A 21,669-nucleotide genomic window follows, 5' to 3' on the forward strand; every position below is an offset into this window, starting at 1 on the left:
TTAACATCATTGGGTCTACTCTTAGTGAAACTCAGAATCTCCGTTCATTTTGTATTTTTAACTCTGCATTTTCAACTTTTGAGATTACACTGCATTTTTAGCCTGCCTATGCATTTTGTCTGAATTTTTATTTGTATGAATTGGTGGCCCCTTGGCTTAATTTTAAAGACCTTTTTTCACCTAAAATGTTGCTCCCTTTTACTGTGGTTTTTTTGGAGGTGGTAATTTTGTGCTTAAGATCTCTCTCCTGCCTCGCTTCCATCACGGAATCCAAGGCAGTGCACATGGTTCTCAGGTGGTCTCCCACCTAGGCGCTGGCCAGGCCTCTTTGTCATCTTTAAATTGTTTTGCAAACTTGTGTGTGTTGCCCAGGGACCCGTGATTATCAGACCGATAAATACAGCAACATAAGCCAGTCAATAAGGCAGAGCTGTGGCCAGCCATTCCAAGCGTGGATGGCTGACTCCAGTGACAGACTTTACCAACCTGGTGCCCTCCAGATGTTCTGGCTGGGGCTGATGGGAGTTGCAGTCCAAAACATCAGAAGGGCTCCAAGTTGGTGGAGGCTGCCTTAACATAAATACCTGTCCGGATGTGTAATGAAGCATAACGGGTGTGTTTGGTTTTATTTCATTCCATTTAGAAATTGCTTGCTATGAAACTTCGCAGAGCAATTTAACAATAAAGACACACGTAAAACAATTTCATATATTTAAAACCATTTCAAACGCAATAGAGATAACAGTCTGAGATAAATATCACCATGTGATTGAAGAAAGGAGGTCTTGAACAGGTGAGACGGTGCCTGCCTGATATCTAATGGAAGGAAATTTGGCACATGTTTAATGTGTGGTTAATATTTTATATATTAACCCAAGTTATTCCTACATTTATTATAGACAGCTTAGTGCCACTGAGGTTCTTGTGGTCTCTGATATTTGTCAGTGGCAAGGATGGGGTGGGAAGTTGGGTGTGTTTCCTAAATGCATGGAAAGCGTGCCCTTCTCTGTCCACCCCTTGGTGCTCTGCTCCTCCTCAGCCGTGTAATAAGGAGGCAAACAGGTCTGTTTTGATCATTCTCAGGAAAGGGCAGGTAATTGACTGCTGTTTACATTGCTGGAGACCTTGTTCCTCCTGCATAAAGCAGTGAATCAGATAAATACTCTCTGAAATATCGGCCCCTTCCAACTCTACTACTCTGTGATTCTGCGAATGCTGTGGCACTTGTCCATTCATCCATTCTCTGGCCGCTTCTGGGAACCTCGTCCCTATTGTGGGAAGGACCCGCACAAACAAAGAAAACAGGAAGCAAACTCTCCAGCCTCCCCCCAGACTCAGGCCTCCCCAGCATGCACCTGGCCAAACCTGACCTGTGTCGTGCTTACCTGCCAGGCAGGAGCAAAGCTGGGGAAGGACTTCCAAGTGCGGCACTTCCAGATGACCCGTTCATTGAGCATCCATCCTGATTTGCTTGCAGGGATCTTAGACGGTGTCGGCTATTTAATGAGTATTTGTTCTGATTTGTTTGTGGGGCGGTTGGACGATGCTGCGGCAAAGCAATGGCCATCCCACACTTAGCAACCAATCTTTTGAGGAAGTGGGTTTTGTTGTGCAAGAGCCCCCAGTTGGCAACAACTGTGCAACCTGAATTTACTGGTATGTGACTGATGCCCCCTGCAAAATACCGAGTGTCTGGAAGCCCGCTGGATTTCATGTCCAGGTTGTGAGGGGTTGCCCTGGAACCCCCTTTGCCACTTCTTCACAAGGCAATAATGCTCTGTGGGGAACTGGGGGGGGTGTCATTCTCAAATCCCTCAATTTAATTGAGGTGGTTAAAAGAAATTCTCTGGTAACTTCCAGACTGGATTATTGCAATGCACTCTACGTGGGGCTGCCCTTGAAGACAACTTGGAAACTTCACTTGGTCCTAAATGCAGCGGGGCTCTCTCTAGATCTCTGCTTTGGTTGCCATTTCATTTCTGGGCCCAATTCAAGGTGCTCACGCTTATGTTTAAAGCCTTAGGTGTCAAATATCCAAGAGGCCGCCTCTTTCCCTTCAGACCCTTTCAGGTGTTAAGATCAGCCGAAGAGGCCCTTTTGGTGGTTCTGCCGCTCTCAGAGGTTTGGGACGGTGGTGCCCCAGGAGAGGGCATTCTCTGTGGCAGCCCCTAAGTTGTGGAATTCCCTCCCCACAGAGGTGCATCTCTGGCCCCTTCACTATACAGTTTTCATCTTATGCTGAAGATGCCCCTCTTCACCCTGGCCTCTGATCCTTGAGATGTATATTTTTAGGACTCAACCTATTTTTGTGATTGTAATTTGTTTAAAATGCAACAGTTTAGAATTCTTGTAACCTGCCCTGGGATCTTAGGGTGGGCAATAAATGTTAAATAAACGATGATGATAATTAAGGGAAGAGCTGTACTGAGCCCCAGAATTCTCTCCCTGGTTGGAGGTGGCTTACTGACTCTCCATGTGGCTATCAGAAAGGCTGGAGGGGGGAGCTGGGACAGCTGTTTGTTCCTGTCTGTGTACAAATCCGTTGCATTGGTCAAGCTCCTAAGATCTTTTTAGGTTAGGTTTACTGAATGTATGAAAGTGATTTGCATAGGATTGAAAATAGTGCCTTTCTCCCCCTCTGGTTTTGCCTTTCTCCAGCCTGCTCTGCACACCATGTGAAGGGCTCTGTCCCAAAGTCTGCGACGTCTTGAACAGAGAGAAGACGATCGATTCGGTGACAGCTGCGCAGAAGCTCCAGGGCTGCACCGTTGTGAACGGGAGCTTGATCATCAACATTCGCGGAGGAAGTGAGCGCTGAACCTGGGCTGGTGGGGGGGTGTTTGACAATGGAGGTTGAAGGGGCAGGATTTGGGGAGACTCGCGGGGCCTCCCTCTGGGCACAGCTGGCGGCTCTCTCTGCCTTGGGACCCCATGAAGCAAGCGAGGCGGGTGGCAGCCCCCCGCCCATCACGCGACTCTTTGGCACTTGACTCCTGCTCTTCAGTTCAGAAGTGGGGAAACTATTTCAGGCTGGGGACCTCGTTCCCTTTCCGGGGGCCGCATGCCAGGGGCTGGCAGGGCCAGAGACAAGGGTGGGCAGACCAGTGAGTGCCCAGCAGGCGAGTTCTGTGCACACGCGACAGATCCTTTCTCCCCTCCATCCCGGCGAGCGGGAAGGTCAGGGGCGCGTTTCCAGCCAGGAAGAAACACTCACGGAGGCTGCAAAGGAGGGCCAGCAGGGTGTGGGTGCGTTTGTGGCGGAGGAGGAGGAGGAGGTGTAGGCGCCTGGGGGCAGCTGCAAGGCCAGACAGAGAGGTTGGGATGGCGGCATGCACTCACACACACACGGCTTTTATTAGCTGCCTCAATCTGCCTTGCCGATGCCGATGCTCTCCTTTTAGGCAACATAGGCGCCGAGCTAGAAGCCAACCTTGGTTTGATCGAAGAGATCACGGGCTACTTGAAGATCCGCCGCTCCTACGCTCTGGTCTCCCTCTCTTTCTTCCGCAAGCTCCGTCTCATCCGAGGGCAGTCGTTGGAAGCAGGGTGAGGAGAGGCACGCTGGGAAGGATTTCACAGGCTTGGTTTCTGCACGTCAGGCCCAGCAGCAGGGCCGCTGCAGGGTGGTGGGGGAGTGGCAGCCCTCGTCCCTCTTCACAGCTGTCCACTGGCTGCTCTCTCTGTCAGAGGAAGGGCCGTCGTAGCTCCTTCTGCTTTGCATGTAGAAGGTCCCAGGGGCATCTCCAGTTAGGCCTGGGAAAGGCTCCCTGTTACTGACAGTCCAAGGCAGCTGCTGATGTTCCTGTTTAAGCCAGACTGCCATTCAGAACCATGAGGACTGGCATCTTGCTTTTTGTTCCAGGAAAGAGCCATTCCTTAGTGGCAGAGCATCTGCTCAGTGGCAGAGCCCCTGTGTTGCAACCAAAGGCCCCGGGTTCAATCCCCTGTAGCATTTCCAGGCAGGTTTGGGGATGCCTTCTAATGCAGAGGATGCTGAGCTAGATGGCCAGCCCTGCTTTTTCTGGCTTGCAGGACTTGCTTTCTGTGCTTGGCAGGAGTAAAGCCAGCGGCGGCCCCTCCTCTGTTCACTTCCCTCCCAGGAACTACTCCTTCTATGCCTTGGACAACCAGAATCTCCGCCAGCTCTGGGACTGGAGCAAGCACAACCTCACCATTGCCCGAGGGAAGCTCTTCTTCCATTACAACCCCAAGCTGTGCCTGTCGGAGATTGACAAGATGGAGGAGATCTCGGGGGCGAAAGGGCGCCAGGAGAAGACTGACATCGCACTCAAGACCAACGGCGACCAGGCCTCCTGTAAGGAGCGGGAAGGGGCTGTAGCTCAGTGGCTAGAGCACCTGCATTTTGCATGCAGAAGGTCCCGGGGTTAATCCGTAACTATGAATGGCCATAATCTGTCTGGGAGGGGAACAAAGAGGAATAAATGGACCCTTGTTTTCCAGTGATTTTTCATGCAGGCACCTTTGATACAGTCCAGCAGTGCACTGGTCTGCAAAAATACTTTTGTTATGTCTTCACCCAGTTGTTTACTATAAGTCCTTATCAGGTTGCCCAGGATGCTCATTCCTGTCGCTGGCAACTGAAAGAGGCGCACAAAGGTTCCAAGCGGCTTCGCCCAAGGTTGACACAAACTGTGCAGAAGTGTCGTCCATCTTGGCTCACCGTGGCTGCTCTGCCGCGTGCATGAACCCATTGCAATGCCATAGCTCTGCGTGTGCAGGGCCCAGTAGCAAGCAGGCTGGCTCCAGGTTCGGTCCATGATGGCATCTCCAGGTAGTGCTGGAGTCTGAACTTTGGCGTGCCACTGCTGCCGGTCAGCATGGACAACACTGAGCTGGATCATGACAGCTTCCGATGTTCCTAAGATGGGTTTGGGTCAGGTGAGGGAGAAGCCTCTCTGTGGCCGTGCTTGGCTTCCAAGACCAGGAGGGCTGCTGCTCACGCTCCCAGGCCTCAGCTTCCCTGCCTCTAAAATTTATTAGTAAAGACCCTGTTCAAATAACACTGTACTGATGATACAAGCGGGCTGCCACCTCCGCTTTGAGGTGCCCAGCGTGCGCAGCCTCCCTCCCTCTTGTATGCCCATAACATTTTCCTCTTTGAGCAGAGAAAAGGGCAAGCGGCCTTTCCTCCCAGAGCAGCCTGCATTTGTTGTCTCTGGTTTTCTTCAGAGGTGGGGAGACGGGGGCATGGCTTTGCCTTCAACATGGCAGCATCCTGTTTGTGTACAGGATAGAGGTTTGTTCAGTGTCAGCTGTGAAGGAAGCCCACCCTCTCTGTGAGTCTCCTGCCAGGGTAGCAGAGCCCAGGACAATTTGTCTTCTTGGCCTCCATTCGCAATAACAGCACCAAGCTGTGTGTGTGTGTGACAGGGAGTACCTCCAGACTGCCAGTATTTCGCAGGATGGATTCAAGTGCATACCGGGAAAATGTCGTTTTCTGCATTTAAAGTGGATCAAATAAATGCTCGTTAAAGACGGGACATAATGTAATCTCTCACCTAAGCTTGGTGCAAGCAAATCGGGATGAATGGTCAATAACTAGGTTGTGTAGAGGAGCTCTGTGTGTGTGTGTGTGTGTGTGTGTGTGTGTGTGTGTGTGTGTGTGTGTGTGTGTGTGTGTGTGTGAGAGAGAGAGAGAGAGAGAGAGAGAGAGAGAGGATCTTACTTCCACACACACACACACACACACATAATCCAGAGGCGTCTGCTTCTCAGCTTGGCACCTCTGTGCACTCAACCCTTGGAAGACAATAAGACACCCCACGAGTTGACATGGCCAAGGCACTTAAAGCTGCAGTCCTAACCCCACTTCCCTGGGAGTAAGCTCCATTGAATTCAATAGGGCGTTCTTTTGAATAGAGATGGTTAGGATTGTGTTGCAAGTCTTCCTTGGGCAAAAGGAGAGTTCTGTGCTCCCTGATTTTGCTGCTGTTCCTGCTGCTAACCGTCCACTGTCTTCTCATAAGGCACGTGTAGTTTCACATCTGTAGGTCCTGCAGGTTGTAGGGCTGACCCTTCTTGACCCGAAAGAGGCAGCCATCCTCTCTGCACAATTGCATGCAGTGAAGTGCGTTTTCCAGAAAGAAATTTGAATTGGGGAAAAATCTGGGGAAATGGCCTAAGGCAAATTACAATGATTTATACAGGGCAATTTTCAGTTTGCATTCAGAGGGAAATTCTAGTGCCCAAGAGAGCAATCTAATTTAGCTTGTTTTTCTTCCACTTGTATTTCGTAAACAGTGCTAAGACTTTGCCCGTATCATGCTCACCTAATATTTCATTTGTGTTTGACATCCATTCGCTGTTACTGCTGAGCTTATCAAATGAACCGGCTTCACTCCAGGGGGGGCTTGGATGCTCCTAGCTCACAGCTGGCTCTGTTGTCTTCTGCAGGTGAGAACGAGGTGCTCAAGTTCTCCCAGATAAAAACGACCTGTGACAAGATCATGCTGAAGTGGCAGCCCTACTGGCCGCAAGACTTCCGTGACCTCCTCGGCTTCATGCTCTTGTATAAGGAAGCGTGAGTGAAGGGCCCCCGGGGGGGGGCAGGCTGGGGCCCACTGAATTGACCTCCCGCCAATGGGCCAATCTGTGCTGTGCATCCAAAGGCGCCTCTGCCATCTTCACTCCATAGCTTTCGTCAGAGGCTGAAGATGTGCCTGTTTATTCTTCTGGTTTTAATACTGCGAGTTGTATCCAGTGTTAGTCCTACTTAAAGTAGCCCCATTAATATTAATGGACATGACTAACTTAGATCCATTAACTTCAGTGGGTCTACTCTTAAGTAGAATTTAGTTGGATACAACCCAATATATTTATATTGTCATATCTATCTTCCATGCATGAAGCAGCAACCATCAGTTGCTTCAGAGACATAAAGGGTTCATCTTGGCCAGGCTTTCCCTGACCTGTAGTGTTGCAGAACCCTTTTGCAACGGTGTTGGGGACTTCAGTATCCATGCTCAGGCTGCCTCCGGTCTTCATGGCCTCCAGGACAACCGTGGGGCTCCCTCAGTACATCGCTGGTCCAACACATGTGCCCAGGCCTACCTTTGAACTGGTCTTCGCCACAGAGCGGATTGGTAACACTCAGCTGATTGGAGGGCTCCCTCTGAGTCCATTGTCATGGACGGACCATTCTCTGGTGAAACCTGAACTGAATGTGGCTACTCCACTCCGCAGGGATGGGGGACCCATTGAGATGGTCTGCCCTCTGAGACTTTGGGAATCTGGTGGATTCTTGAATGCTCGGGGATTTTCTGGCTGACGTGGCTGGCATTCCTGTCGAGACTCTTGTCTCACTTTGGAATGGTGAGATGTGCAAAGCCATCGACGTGATTGCTCCTGAGCGCCCTCGCTATGGAGCACGTCAGTCACTTTGATGCCCCAGGGACGTGCATGTGATGAAGCAGGAGGGGTAATGGCTAGAGTGCAGGTGGCATAAGTCTCAACCTGACCAGACACGTGGGATGGCACGTTACTGCACCTATCATGGAGCAGTGGCAGGTAGCAAAAGAAAGGTTACTCCTTAGCTGTCCGTGGACGCAACAGTGGCACAATGGTGGCAATCTGGCAGAGCTTTTCTAAGTGGTGGATGGACTTTTGTCATCTGGCCAAGAGAGCATTGCATCATGGAGACAAAATCACTCAGATCTGGATCGAGTTGGATGCCACAGTTTTGGAGCCAGTTCACTAGAGGCATCCCAAGCTCTGTCTTGTCCATCTGTGCTGGGTCCGTTTAGATGATTGCATCCTGAGGTCCAAGGAGTGATCAGTGTTTCTTTGGAGGAGAGGGAGGTAGCAACTGCCTTGAAGGAGGCAGTGCTATTTAACATCTATATGAAGCCACTGGAAGCTGTCATCAGGAGATTTGGAGTCAGGTGTGGCCAATATGCAGATGACACCCAGCTCCACCTCTGTGTTCCATCTGAATTGGGGGAGGTGGTTGATGTGCTGAACTGTTGCCTGACCGCGATAATGGACTGGATGAGAGCTAATAAACTGAAACTCAATCCAGACAAGACTGAGACACTGTTGGTGAGCTCTCTCTCTGCCCAGATGGTGGATGCTCATCCTGTTCTAGATGGGGTTACACTCCCCTTGAAGGAACAGGTTCGGAGTTTGGGTGTCCTTTTTGATCCTTCCTTGTCGCTAGAGGCTCAAGTGGCCTCGGTGGCACGGAACACGTTTTACCATCTTCGTTTAGTAGCCCAACTACGCCCCTATCTTTACAGTGACGATCTCGCCTCAGTTGTTCATGCTCTGGTAACTTCTGGATTGGATTACTGTAATGCGCTCTACGTAGGGCTGCCCTTGAAGACAGTTCGGAAACTTCAGCTAGTGCAAAATGCGGCAGCCAGGCTGCTGACAAGGACCAATCGGTCCGCGCATATAACACCTGTCCTGGCCCGCTTGCACTGGCTACCTATTTGTTTCCGAGCCAGATTCAAGGTGTTGGTTTTGACCTATAAAGCCTTACACGGTGTGGGACCGCAATACCTTGTGGAACGCCTCTCCCGCTATGAACCTATCCGTTCACTTCGTTCAGTATCTAAGGCCCTCCTCCGGGTACCAAATCATCAAGATGCCCGGAGGATTATTACTAGATCCAGGGCCTTTTCTGTGGTGGCCCCCGAATTGTGGAACAGCTTACCAGAGGAGATACGCCTGGCGCCTACGGTACTTTCTTTCAGGTGCCAGGTTAAGACCTGGCTATGCTCCCAGGCATTTTAATGTTTTAATGTTTTACTGTTTAATGTTAATGTTTCATGTTTCATGTTTAATGATTAGTTTTTAAAATCTTGCTGCTATTTGATATTGATTTTATTGTAATATTGTATTTTAACCTTGTACACCGCCCAGAGAGCTATTAGCTACGGGCGGTTTATAAATTAAATGAAATAAATAAATAAACCTTGGAGGTGCTCCTACACTCAGCCTTGTCACTGGGGGCTCAGGTTGCCTCGGAGTGCCTTCTTCCAACTCCAGCGGGTTCACCAGCTTCAGCCTTTTTGGATAGAGATGACTTGCCCACAGTACTCCATGCTCTGGTAACTTCCAGACTGGATTATGGCAATGCGCTCTACGTGGGGCTGCCCTTGAAGATGATTCGGAAATTTCAACTGGTCCAAAATGCAGCAGCCAGATTACTGGATGGGATTCCATTTAGATCTCATATAAACCCTGATTTCAAACAGCTACATTGGTTGCCACTTTATTTCCGGGCCCAATTCAAGGTGCTTATGCTAAACGACTTAGCTCCCAAATATCTGAGAGGCCGCCTCCTCTCAGGCGTTAAGATTGGCAGAGGGGGCCTTCTTGGTAGTTCCGCCGCCTTCAGAAGTTTGGGGGATGGTGGCCTGGGAAAGGATATTCTCTACAGCAGCCCCTAAGCTGTGGAACTCCCTCCCTGCAGAGCTGCCTCTGGCACCTTCACTGTACAGTTTTTGTTGAATGCTGAACACGGCCCCTCTTTACCCTGGCCTTTGACGCTTGAGATGTGTGTTTTCAGGACCCACTATTTTTGGTGACTATGTTTTACCTGGTTTTAATATTGGATTTTAAATTGTTGAAACCTGCCCTGGGACCTGCTGGTGAAGGTTGGGTAATAAATTTAACAACGCTAACAGCGACAATAATAATATCATCAGATCCTGTCTTGGTTTATCTGAATTCTTGTTTGCTTGGTTTTTTTATGCTTTTTTTGTGGCTTTATGTAGTATTTTTGTTTTAATGGTGTTGCTGTTTTTATGTTGTACACTGCTTAGAGGGTATATATATAGTGGTTTATAAATGCTTTTAAAATAAAGGAATTATTCTAAACTTCCTTGGCACCTTAGAGTGCAGGGCAGGTGGGAAATCTAAATAGCGATGACAACAATGTATTATTATTTGTTTATTCAAGTTATGTCCCTCTTGAAAGATCGCAGAGTGGCGAACACATCAGTAACAGTAATAGCAACAACACATTCTCTCAGCCGTCGATTTCAGGGCTGCCTTTCAGCTGCGAGATGCCTGGGTGGATAGGAATGTTTATGAATCCTGCCTGAAAGTCAGTAACAGCTCTTGTAGGCCACATGAGCGTGCAGAGGGAGAGCGAGAGAGAAATAGAAAGGAGGCATCCTGCACAGAAGGGATTCTCCCTTTTGAAATAAAAGTCCCTTTCCTCTTGTTTTTGGCCCAGTCCCTTCCAGAACGTGACAGAGTTTGACGGCCAGGATGTCTGCGGCTCCAACAGCTGGATGGTGGTGGACATTGACCCTCCAAACCGGTCTAACGATGGAAAGCCGCCCCCACACCCAGGGCTCCTGCTTCGCGGCCTGAAACCTTGGACGCAGTATGCCATTTTTGTGAAGACCCTGATCACCCACTCAGATGAGCGCAAGACATACGGGGCAAAGAGTGAGATCATCTACGTCCAGACCAACGCCTCAGGTGAGAGAACGGCACTTGTGTGTGCGTGTGCGAGGGGTGGTGATTGTCTCCTGGGCCAGAGAAGCTTTGTCACAAAACAGGGTTAATGGATGGGGTTATCTGACACAGGACATCGGGTCAGGAGGGGCCCTGCAGCCCATCTAGTCCAGCTCCCTGTTCTCCTGTGATGCCCACAAGCAGCATCAGCTCTCCCCCCACTTGCGATTCCCAGCAGTTGGCATTCAGAGGTGGCGTACCGCCTCCCACATTGTGACTAGTAGCCACTGATTGTTCAGCCCGTGGACTTTCAACAAAGTGGACCACCTTTTTGGACTGCACCGCAAGCACGCTCCCTCCCTTTCTGTGGGCATTGGGGGAGGGGGTGGAATGATTGTGGGTGTTCCTTAGAAGAAGCAGGAAGCTCCAAGGGTGGAGAGTGTCTGTCTGCTGCCACCACCTATAGATATAACGTACTTGTTATATTTGGTACTTGTAACTGGCTGTTAATTATTAACAGTTACATTAATGCTGCTTAAGAGGGTTGTATCTCATTGTTCTGTGCTGTTGAATTTCTATTCTGTTTATGTATTCTTAGAATGTTGTAAGCCGTGTAGAGGCTCTTTTGAAGTATGAAGCAGTAGATAAATTACCCATAACAATAAATCAGTAAAATATATTTAGCCTTGATGGCCAAGTGGAGCCTCCAGTTTCAGGAGCACTCTGCCTCTGAACGCCAGTTACTGGAGGCAAGTCACAGGGAGTGAGCCCTATCCTCCCTTCCTTCCTCCCTGGGAGATCGGGGTGGGTGGGTTGGCCACTGTCAGAAACTGGGGGCTGGGCTGAGGTGGGCTGCTGCAGGATCTCTACCTTGCCCGGGTCCTCTTGCTGTTGTTTTCCTGTGGTGACACTGCCACTGCTGTCTCTTCTCTCCCCTCCCCAGTGCCAACTGTCCCCCTCGATCCGATCTCCGTTTCCAACTCTTCGTCGCAGATCATCCTGAAGTGGAAGCCGCCCTCTGATCCCAACGGGAACATCACACACTACAAGGTGTCCTGGGAAAAGCAGCCTGAAGACAGCGAACTGTATGAGCTGGACTACTGCCTGAAGGGTAAGAGAGAGCCAGATCCGTCTCAGGATCAGCCTGCTGGGCCAAATCTTGCAGGTGGGCGGGGTCACAGTGTCACACAGTGCAAGATGTTTTCAACTCCTGAAGTCAGGACTTCAGTCGCCTTGCCAAGGTGCTGCTGAGCAGAGTGTTTGATGGGGGAAACTTCCCTTGTGGCAGGACACTCTGATTCAGGGAGGGGCGTGCGTCAGAATCCCCCAATGTTCAGTCAGGGCTAACACTGATTACACCAGCGATTGGGAGGGGGGTAGTCATGAGGAAGAAGAGGCTTCAGTGAGCCTCTCTGTTGGGCCGGGGGGGAGGCACCCTCCCTGGGAGATTTTGCCTGGGTGGAAATGCCTCCGTGGACTCTGACATAACCGCCTCTTGCCTGCCTGGATAGAGAGTGGGGTACTGTACAGGGCTAGATTTTGGATTCATCCCTCTGCTCGCTTTTGCCTCTGACCCCACCGGCCTCTCACTGGCCTGGAAGGTCACCCAGGCTGTGCCACAGAGGGAGGGGGTTGTCCAGAGTGCGGTTCAGGGGTGGGGGGGGAGGGGATGTGCCTGACCCACACCTTCCTTCCTTCCTTCCATGAGGCATTGGCATTGAGCACCCTCCCCAAGGGTGCAGTGGCGCCCTCGCATTGCTGTTTGGCTCCTGCAACGCATGTTGACGCTTGGCTTTTATTTTGTGGTCCCATCGCTTTGCTCAGGCTTGAAGCTGCCCTCCCGGACGTGGTCCCCCCCTCTGGAATCCGAAGACCTCCACAAGCCCAACGTGAGCGAAAGTGAGGAGACTGGCCCGGAGTGCTGCGCCTGCCCCAAAACGGAGTCTCAGATCCTGAAGGAAACGGAGGAGTCTGCCTTCCGGAAGGCCTTTGAGAACTACCTCCATGACGTGGTCTTCATGCCCAGGCAAGATGCTGAGCGTGGCTGCCCCTCCTCCTGGCTTACGAGTGGGAGTGTGTCTCTCACACACACACACACTCTCTCACACAAACCACCAAACAAACTTCCTTGCTGCTGGGCAGCCGTCAAGGGGAGCTATAACAAACTGCCAGCAGACGACAGGTGGTCATAACAAAAGTAATGCATTAAAATAGAAGACGCTAATTTATCGAGCTTTGCATCGGTACGGCTAGGGAGCCTCGGGGCCAAATGTGGTCCTCCAGCCTCGTTAGCTGGCCCTCAGTCTCCCCAGGCCACCCCCCTCACTAGCCCTGCTTTGCACCCTCCTTGAGTGTTTCTGCCTGGCTAGAAATGTGTCCTTGAACCCTGATCAAGCCTCGTTGCTTGCCTGGATACAGTCTGACTTGGTGACTCTAAGGCAATTCCTGTCTAAATCGGCCCTTTATTCTGAACTATGAGGACTAGAATGTTGTTTTTGAAAAGGAACACAGCTCAGTGGTTGAGCACCTTCTTTATACTGAATCCTCAGCAGCATCTCCAGGTAGGGCTGGGAGAGAGTCCTGAGTCTGAAACCCAGGAGAGCTGCTGCCAGTCCATGTAGGCAGTTAAATGGAGCTAAATGGACCAAGGGTCTCGCTCAGTGTGTCAGGCAGCTTACTCTGTTCCTTTAACTCCTTGGCCTAGGCAGCTCTGCAGTGCCAGCGGAAGCGTCTGTGCTTGTTCTAATGCGATTGACTCTGGGTTGGCGAAGGGTGTGGGGTGCGTGTGGCCAACTGGGACGGTCTGGCTGTGAACCCTGGCCTACTGTGGAAGGGAGCACAGTTCAGTGTGATGCTTGTGCTTGTGGCTCAAGATTACAGGAGCCTCCATCTAGTTAATTAGTAACTTCGTTGATAAAGGAGCCAGACTGTGGAGCGCGCCCCACCCTGTGTTTGAGCCCCTTTTTCTGTGTTTGGGGCTAAAAACTGAAGCTTGAGCCTAAGGATTTTTTTTTACAGGTGTCATTTTTATTGTGCATTTATGATGATTTGTGCTCCAGTTTAGTGAATTCAGATGAGTAGAAATTATCATTTTCAACCCAGTGACATGCAGCACTGCTTCCTGGCCTTAAGTGAGCTGTTTAGATGCCCTCTATGCGGGCGAGAGGGAGGAGTGTTCCGATGCAGCTTCCTTGTATGCTTCATTGTACCTGCAATGCACTCACCACTGCATTTAATATTGAGTTATTTTATTGAAGTTATATCCCATCCTTCCTCCCAGGGGAGCCCAGGGTGGCAGTATTACATCTCTTGACCAGCTTCTGATAAATGCCTCAGAAGAGCCCTGCGGCAGCAGCTGCATCAGGCCAAAGCAGGCCCATCTAATCCAGCTTCCTCACAGCGGCCAACCAGATATGCCCCAACAAGAAGAACACAACAGCAACACTCCTTGAAAACAATGCAGTGGTCACTAGCAGCCAATATGGATTTGTCAAGAACAAATCCTGCCAGACTAATCTTAACTCGTTTTTTTTATTGGGAAACCTCCCTGGTAGATTGTGGGAATGCTGTGGATGTAATATATCTCGACTTCAGCAAAGCTTTTGTCAAAGTGCCCCATGATATTCTGATTAGCTTGCTAGCTAAATGTGGGCTGGATGCACAGTTGGCTACAGAATTGAAGTCAAAGAGTGCTTATCAGTGATTCCTTCTCAAACTGGGGGGAAGTAACAAGTGGGGTACCACAAGGCTCAGTCCTGGCACCAGCGTTCTTCAACATTTTTATTAATGTCTTGGATGAGGAGGTGCAGGGAATGCTTATCAAATTTGCAGATGACACATAATTGGGAGGGATAGCTAATACCCCGGAAGGCAGAAACAAAATCCAAAGGGACCTTGACAGGCTGGAGCTTCGAGCTGAGTAAAACAACAGAATGAAATTCAACAGGGATAAATGCAAAGTTCTTCACCTAGGAAAAAGAAACCAAATGCAGAGTTATAAGACGGGATACATGCGAGAAGGATCTTGGGATTGTTGTTGATCACAAATTGAACATGAGCCAACAGTGTGATGTGGCTGCAAAAAAGGCAAATGCTAGTTTAGACTTCATTAACAGCAGTATAGTTTCTAAATCATGTGAAGTACTAGTTCTGTTCTATTTGGCACTGGCTAGGCCTCATCTTGAGTACTACATCCAGTTCTGGACACCACACTTTTAATAGGATGCAGACAAACTGGAATAGGTTCAGAGGGCAACAAGGATGATCAGGGGACTGGAAGCAAAGCCCTGTGAGGAGACACTGAAAGAACTGGACATATTTAGCCTTGAGAAGAGAAGACTGAGGGGAGATACGATAGCACTCTTCAAGTACTTAAAAGATTATCACACAGAGGAGGGCCAGATTTTGGCTGAACATCAGGAAAAACTCCCTAACTGTTAGAGTGGTATGACAATGGGACCAATGATCTAGGGAGGTGGTGGCTCTCCAACCCTGGAAGCATTCAAGAGGCAGCTGGACAGCCACCTGTTGGGTATGCTTTAACTTTGATTCCTGCATTGAGCAGGGGGTTGGACTGGATGGCCTTATGGGCCCCTTCCAACTCTCCCATTCTGTGATTCTACGACATGTCAGCAATTGGTACTCAGAGGTGTGCTGTCTCCAACAGCAAAGGTGGAACGTAGCCATTGAGGCTATTAGCTCTTGATAGTCTCCTCCTCATCCATGAATTTGTCTAATTCCCTTTCTAAAGCTATCCAAGCTGGTGGGAGGGATGTGTTATAATCCCGCCCATTTGGATTTGGTACCAAATTTTCCATTAATTCACTTATTCTCAATCATTGAGGATCAGATGTTAATTTAGCGAATTTCTGTAGCTGTTTATGAAGACAGACTTTTTTGTAAAAAAAAAAAAAAGTTTTAAGAATGATAATTTATCAATATTTCCTTTTAAAAACTGATGTTTTCTTTGAAATAATAGATATTTTTAAAGCAAATATAGATGTTTCCTTTAAAAATATCAATGTTAATATTGGTATTTTTTTCCAATCGAAAAGAAAGCATGGATCCGTGAAAGCAGTGGCTAGCGATTAAATAATGAGTGTGAATGGATGCCAGCCTCTTAGGTCGACGGAATGCTTTTGAACCAGCACTGGCTAACAGCTCCCATCCCTATCTGGTAGCCATCGCTATCTCTTGCCATTGTTTACAAGTTAGGGTTCTGTAAGCAACCGCAAAGCACATTCACTGGGTACCTCTTGGCCCAGGACAGCCCTTTCCCGACCATGCTGGCTGATGGGTACTGTACTCCAAAAACACCTGGGTTGCGGACGGCTGGCCTAGGGGAGAGTTGCTGTTGCACTCAGGCCCTGCTTGGGGGCTTCCCAGAAGAGGCATCTGGTCAGCTACTGTGAGAACAGGATGCAGGACTAGATGGGCCCCCTTGAGGCTGGCCCAGCTTCAGGGCTCTGTCCTTGGAATATGGACAACATGCTCCCCAATGGACTGAGTTGTCCCTTCCTACAGGTACCTCCAGCTGCCAGGCGGTGGCGACAGAGAACAAGGGAGGGCGGCTGCCTGCGTGGCCTGTCTCTGTGGCTGCCTTTCTTTTGTTAATCCCCTGGCTGACCCCTTTCAGCACGGAGATATGGAGCTGTGTGCCTGCTTGCCTTAACCTGTCCCCTCTGGTTCTCTGCAGGCAACCAGTGAGGAGGCGGAGGAATGTCGGCAGCCTTGCCAACAGCACTGCAGTGTCTCTGACTGCCCCGGTCTCTGCAAACATCTCCACGGCAGCCCCCGGCAGCCCGGACGAGCCCAGGCCCTTCACAAAGGTGGTCTTCAAGGAGTCTGTCGTCATCTCCAGCCTGCAGCACTTCACAGGCTACCGGATTGAAATCCAGGCCTGCAACCATGAAGCCCCCAAGGAGTGCAGCAGCGAGGCCTACGTTAGTGCCAGGACCATGCCAGAAGGTGAGGGGAGCCAGGGAGGGGGCGGTCCTACCTGCTCAGGCTGGTTTTACTTCTCTTCTTTACATTTGTATCCCACTTTTTCTCCAAGGAGCTCGAGGTGGTGCACGTGGTTCTCCTCCCCCTCCCCATTTCTACTGTGACAACAACCCTGTGAGTTAGGTTAGACTGAGAGACAGTGACTGACCCCAAAGTCACCCAGGGATTTGAACCCTGGTCTCTCCTAGGTCCTAGCCTGACCCTCTTAACAGCACGCTGGCTTGCTACGGTCGCATCTGTTACTCTGCTACAGCTCCCATTGTCCTCATTCTTGACCTTTGGCCTTGACCGTTGCCTGTTTGGGTTGATAGGAGTTGTAGTCCAGCAACATCCAAAGGTCACCGATGTTTCCCAGCCCTGGAGCAGAAGCAGCGGGTGTCCATGTAGTAACTGGATCCCAAGGTGGCCCCGGGTGAGCTTCGTGGCTGGGTTGGGATCTGAACCTTGGTCTCCCAGGTAGGCCCTCGTCCCCGCGCCAATGTTTGTTCCCTTTGTTTTGTTCCCAGCCAAAGCAGACAACATTGTTGGGCCAGTGACCTATGAGCTGATGGAGAAGAACATCATCCACCTGAAGTGGCAGGAGCCAAAAGAGCCAAATGGGCTGATCATCCTTTACGAGGTGAATTACTGGCGCCTCGGAGACTTGGAGGTGAGAGCTGTTTTCTGGGTCCGTTTCTGGCTCCTCCCCCCCCCCCAAGGGCCCTGTCTCTTTCGTCCCCTCCAGATGCCCCGTTAATTGTGCTTTCATGATGTTTTCCCGCTTACGCTGGTGTCAGGGCAGTTAGAGGCGATCCTGATCATGATGCTGCGTTTGTGCCTGCAGAAGTTTCAGGGTGGACATGCTTCTTTGTTGCTAATTGGTGCAAGTCTGGAATCTTCTTGCTGAAATCCTGTAGCGCTTTATACCACAAATCTCCTGGTTGGCTCATTCCCACCCCCACCTTGCTTTTATCGTGCTGCTGCACAAGCAGTGGGTGACGTGTGGACGGTCCAGGTTAAATCCACCACAAATGCATTAACATGGCATCGGTGACACGTTGTAGAGGAGGACACCCGCAAATCACGCACACCAACCACACCCCAGTCTGGAGGGACCTTTTGCCTTTGGGAAACGCATCATTCTTTTACCAACCCTCTTACCAAACAACCTGGAAATCAAAACTTAAAATACTGTCAGGAAGTGATTTGCAGGGAACCTGGGCTCTGAGTTGAAAGCCAAGGTGTTAATTTGCAACAGGGAGCTTTTAAAATGATTATGATAAAGGGAGGAAAGGAGCGACTTGCGATCCTTGCTGCTCTGCACTTTTGTATATAACTTCTCAAGGAAGGGGGTGGGGGTGAGACTAACTGAGATCCTGGTGAAGCATAGAATTGGAAGGGACCTTGGTGGTCATCTAGGCTGGCCGGCCCAACCTCACTCCCTTGCAAGAGCTGCAGTGCAGGCATCTTGCCATGGCAGCATCCCTGTCCGACCGCTGACCAGCTTCTGCCCATGCACCCCTTGTGTGCGTGCTCTTTCTTCTGGCTCTGCTCAACCCCAGCCCTGAGAGAAGGGGGACTGGGCACAGGTCAGTAGTAGGACACCTGCGTTGCAGGCAGAAGGTCCCAGGTCCAATCCCTGAGGGCATCCCCTGGTAGGGCTGGGAAAGCCTCCTTAAGTCTGAAACCCTGGGGAGCTACTGCCAGTTAGTGTTGGTAATACTGAGCTAGATGATCTGACCAGTGATCTCACTCAGTATAAGACAACTTCCTAGGAGAAATTGGAGCTCTGTTGTCAAGCTGAGCTATGCCCCATCCGCTCCTCTCACTCACACACACACAGTGCATTCCGCCGCACCTATTCAGCCTGGCCCTTTGCTGCTATTGGGAGACCACGAGGAGCGGGGTTTGAACCTGCCATTCTGTTATTTTCCTTCCTCTCCACCCACCGCCCCTCCCCCAGGAGCAGCGCCACTGTGTCTCTCGACGGCAGTTCTCCTACCACCAGGGCTGCAAGCTGCGGGGCCTGCAGCCAGGCAATTACAGCGTGCGCATCCGAGCCACCTCGCTGGCCGGGAACGGCTCCTGGACAGAGCCCGTCTACTTCTACGTCTATGACTACTGTAAGCCCCCAGCACTCAGAGGGATTCAGGGCACGAGAAAGAGCTACTTTCTCAAACTCACGGGCTGTATATGTGGATTGGTGGGTGGGTGTATATAGTGGAGGGGGTGTTTTGTGTGTTTTGTCTATATCTGTCTAGATAGAGAGATATGCACAGGATGTAGACAGACAGACACACAGACAGACAGACAGATAGATAGATCTGAGTGGGTGAGGATTTTGGGTTGTGTGTTTTTGTGGGTGGGTATGAGGGAGAGATTTTTGACCGTTGGGAAGGTGGCAGAGGGTTGCTCCAGATGCAGGCCAATCCATGGTGGGGAATGTTTAAATTGGCCCTTGTGAGGGGTCTGTTTCTGAAGGAGGCAAATCCTTCAGTCTGGCCTGACCTTGTGTTCCCTCTCTCTTCCTCTCTCCCCCCAACTGCAGTTAATCCTCCCACTAACCTTGTGGGCATTATCGTTCCAATCATTTTTGCCATCTTCTTCTTGGTGGTCATTGGAGGCGCCTATGTCTTTGTCAAGAAAAGGTGGGTGTCTCACAGTGGCCTCATTCACTGAAACTGCCTGTCGTCAGTGTTATGTTTTATTTATTTATTCATTTATTATTTGATTTATATCCCGCCCTTCCTCCCAGCAGGAGCCCAGGGCGGCAAACAAAATCACTAAAAACACTTTAAAACATCATAAAAACAGACTTTAAAATACATTAAAACAAAACAACTTTAAAACATTTGTTTAAACTTTGAAGACATCTTTTTTAAAAAAGGTTAAAAAACATTGTTTTTTTAAAAAAGTTTAAAAACATACTAAAAAGCAATTCCAACACAGAAGCAAACTGGAATAAGGTCTCAGCTTAAAAGGCTTGTTGAAAGAGGAAGGTCTTCAGTAGCTGCCAAAAACATAACAGAGATGGTGCCTGTCTAATATTTAAGGAGAGGCAATTCCAAAGGGTCGGTGCCGCCACACTAAAGGTCCGTTTCGTATGTTGTGCAGAACGGCCCTCCTGATAAGATGGTATCTTCAGGAGGCCCTCACCTGCAGAGAGCAGTGATCAGCTGGATATATAAGGGATAAGACTCTCTTTCAAATATCCTGGTTCCGAGCTGTATAGGGCTTTGTACTCCAAAACTAGAACCTTGAATTTGGCCCGGTAGCAAATGGGCAGCCAGTGCAATTCTTTCAGCCAGCGGGTGACATGTTGGCGATACCCTGCCCCAGGGAGCAGTCTCGCTGCTGCATTTTGCACCAGCTGCAGCTTCCAGACCAACCTAAAGGGCAGCCCCACATAGAGTGCATTACAGTAATCCAGCTTGGGGGTTACCAGTGCCTGGACAACAGTGGTCAGGCTATCCCGGTCCAGAACTGGCCACAGCTGTCTTACCAGCCGAAGCTGATAAAAAGCACTCCTAGCCACTGAGGTCACCTGGGCCTCTAGCGACAAAGATGGATCCAGGAGCACCCCCAGACTATGGAACTGCTCTTTCAGAGGGAGTATGACCCCATTCAAAGCAGGCAACTGACCAATTATCCAAACTCGGGAACCACCAACCCACAGTGCCTCTGTCTTGCTAGGATTCAGACTTAGTTTACTGGCCCTTATCCAGCCCACCATTGAGTCCAGGCAGCTGTCCAGGGCTTGAACAGCCTCCCCTAATTCAGATGTTACAGAGAAACAGAGCTGGGTATCGTCATCAGTGTACTGCTGACTCCTTGGCCCAAATCACCTGAAGACCGCTCCTAACGGCTTCATATAGATGTTAAAACAGCATCAGGGACAAGATGGTACCCTGTGGCACCCCACAGCACAACTGTCGGGGGCGAAAGACAATCATCCAGTGCTATTCTCTGAAAATGACACTGGAGATAGGATCGGAACCACTATAAAACAATGCCTCCGATACCCATCTCACCAAGTCGGCCCAGAAGGATACCAAAGTCAATGGTATCAAAAGCCACTGACAGACGTTGGGCTGCTTCGAGACATGTGCTAATTTGCAAGTGGGATTCAGTTCACATACCTGCAAATTCCAGTTGCACAGTTGAAGTGGATTTGCTGCTTTTGCACAACAGACCTCTTGTACACACACACACCCAAATCGGATGTTTTGCAATCAGTAAAGCGACCAGAAAATGCACTGGAAAGCTTCAGATAACAGTTTCTTGATGCAGCATCATATTAATGTCATGCAAACAAATCAGAAGGAATGTTCAGTAAACAGCCGGTGTCATATAATCTCCACACAAAGTTTGTGCAAACAAATCAGGATGAATGCTCAAGAAAGAGGCCACCTGGAAGCAACCCTGGAAAAAAAGGGATCGGTTGAATACCCAGAAAAAACTCTGTTAAACTAAACTTGTGCCACCGATGTTAGCAGATGGTTATTGTTCTTGTTGTTATTATTTATTAAACCTCTATCCCACCCTTCCTCCCAGAAAGAGCGCAGGGCGGCAGACAAAGAGCAAGCCACTGGAAGCCTCTTAAAACGTGGAGAGGAGAGGAGGAAGCGTCCCTTCCAAGCTGCTTGCACAGAAATGCTGTTTTGCCAGCACTTTCTGCCACCATTCTGCAAAACAACTTATGCTCAGAGCGGCTTTTATACTAACAGTGAGAAGAAAAGTATATCACAGTCACAAGAACAGTTACATAATTAATAGCAAGGCATAAGAAAACCCCAATGGCATCCCACCCTGCCACCTCAAGAAGAAAACAACCAACCTCATAAAGCTTTTCAGTACTGTGAATGCTTCGTTTTAATAAGAGCTTTGAGTAAGACGGGTCTTTTAAGAAATATTTTGTATACGTTGTTAAGGCCTTTGGCTATATACAATAAAAGTTCTAACTACTGTGAATGCAACAATATTACACCTCTGGCAGCAGAAAAAATAACTGGGGAGTTTTTAGAGTTGTCACCGTGCTTTGACCCCGTTGCTCTATAGCAGCAGCCTAGAATCAAGTTGGTCACATCGGCTCCCCTAACGGGCAAGTGCCGCTCATTGCAGCTGGTGGCCCTGCAGGCAAGGAGTGCAGCCAGCAGGTGGAGCCAGAGAGCCGGTGACAGGCCCCATCCATCTCCTTGCTGAGTTCTAGAAGGGGCAACAGTGTGACTAAAGAGGACAGAGAATCTGTCAGGCACA

At 49.7% G+C, this 21,669-nt stretch overlaps 1 protein-coding gene across 1 annotated transcript in view; it reads left to right on the forward strand.

The window, feature by feature from the left end:
- Positions 1-21,669, forward strand: part of INSR (insulin receptor) — an 87,392-nt gene that overhangs the window by 53,261 nt on the left and 12,462 nt on the right. The window contains exons 4-14 of the mRNA XM_061602074.1: positions 2,659-2,807; positions 3,402-3,546; positions 4,101-4,315; positions 6,415-6,541; positions 10,205-10,455; positions 11,375-11,542; positions 12,256-12,457; positions 16,127-16,398; positions 16,941-17,083; positions 18,377-18,536; positions 18,962-19,061. Of these exons, the coding sequence (XP_061458058.1) occupies positions 2,659-2,807; positions 3,402-3,546; positions 4,101-4,315; positions 6,415-6,541; positions 10,205-10,455; positions 11,375-11,542; positions 12,256-12,457; positions 16,127-16,398; positions 16,941-17,083; positions 18,377-18,536; positions 18,962-19,061 (1,932 nt within the window). The remainder of the gene's footprint in view (positions 1-2,658; positions 2,808-3,401; positions 3,547-4,100; positions 4,316-6,414; positions 6,542-10,204; positions 10,456-11,374; positions 11,543-12,255; positions 12,458-16,126; positions 16,399-16,940; positions 17,084-18,376; positions 18,537-18,961; positions 19,062-21,669) is intronic.

Source organism: Rhineura floridana, chromosome 18 (assembly GCF_030035675.1).
Source record: "Rhineura floridana isolate rRhiFlo1 chromosome 18, rRhiFlo1.hap2, whole genome shotgun sequence".
NCBI lineage: Eukaryota > Metazoa > Chordata > Lepidosauria > Squamata > Rhineuridae > Rhineura > Rhineura floridana.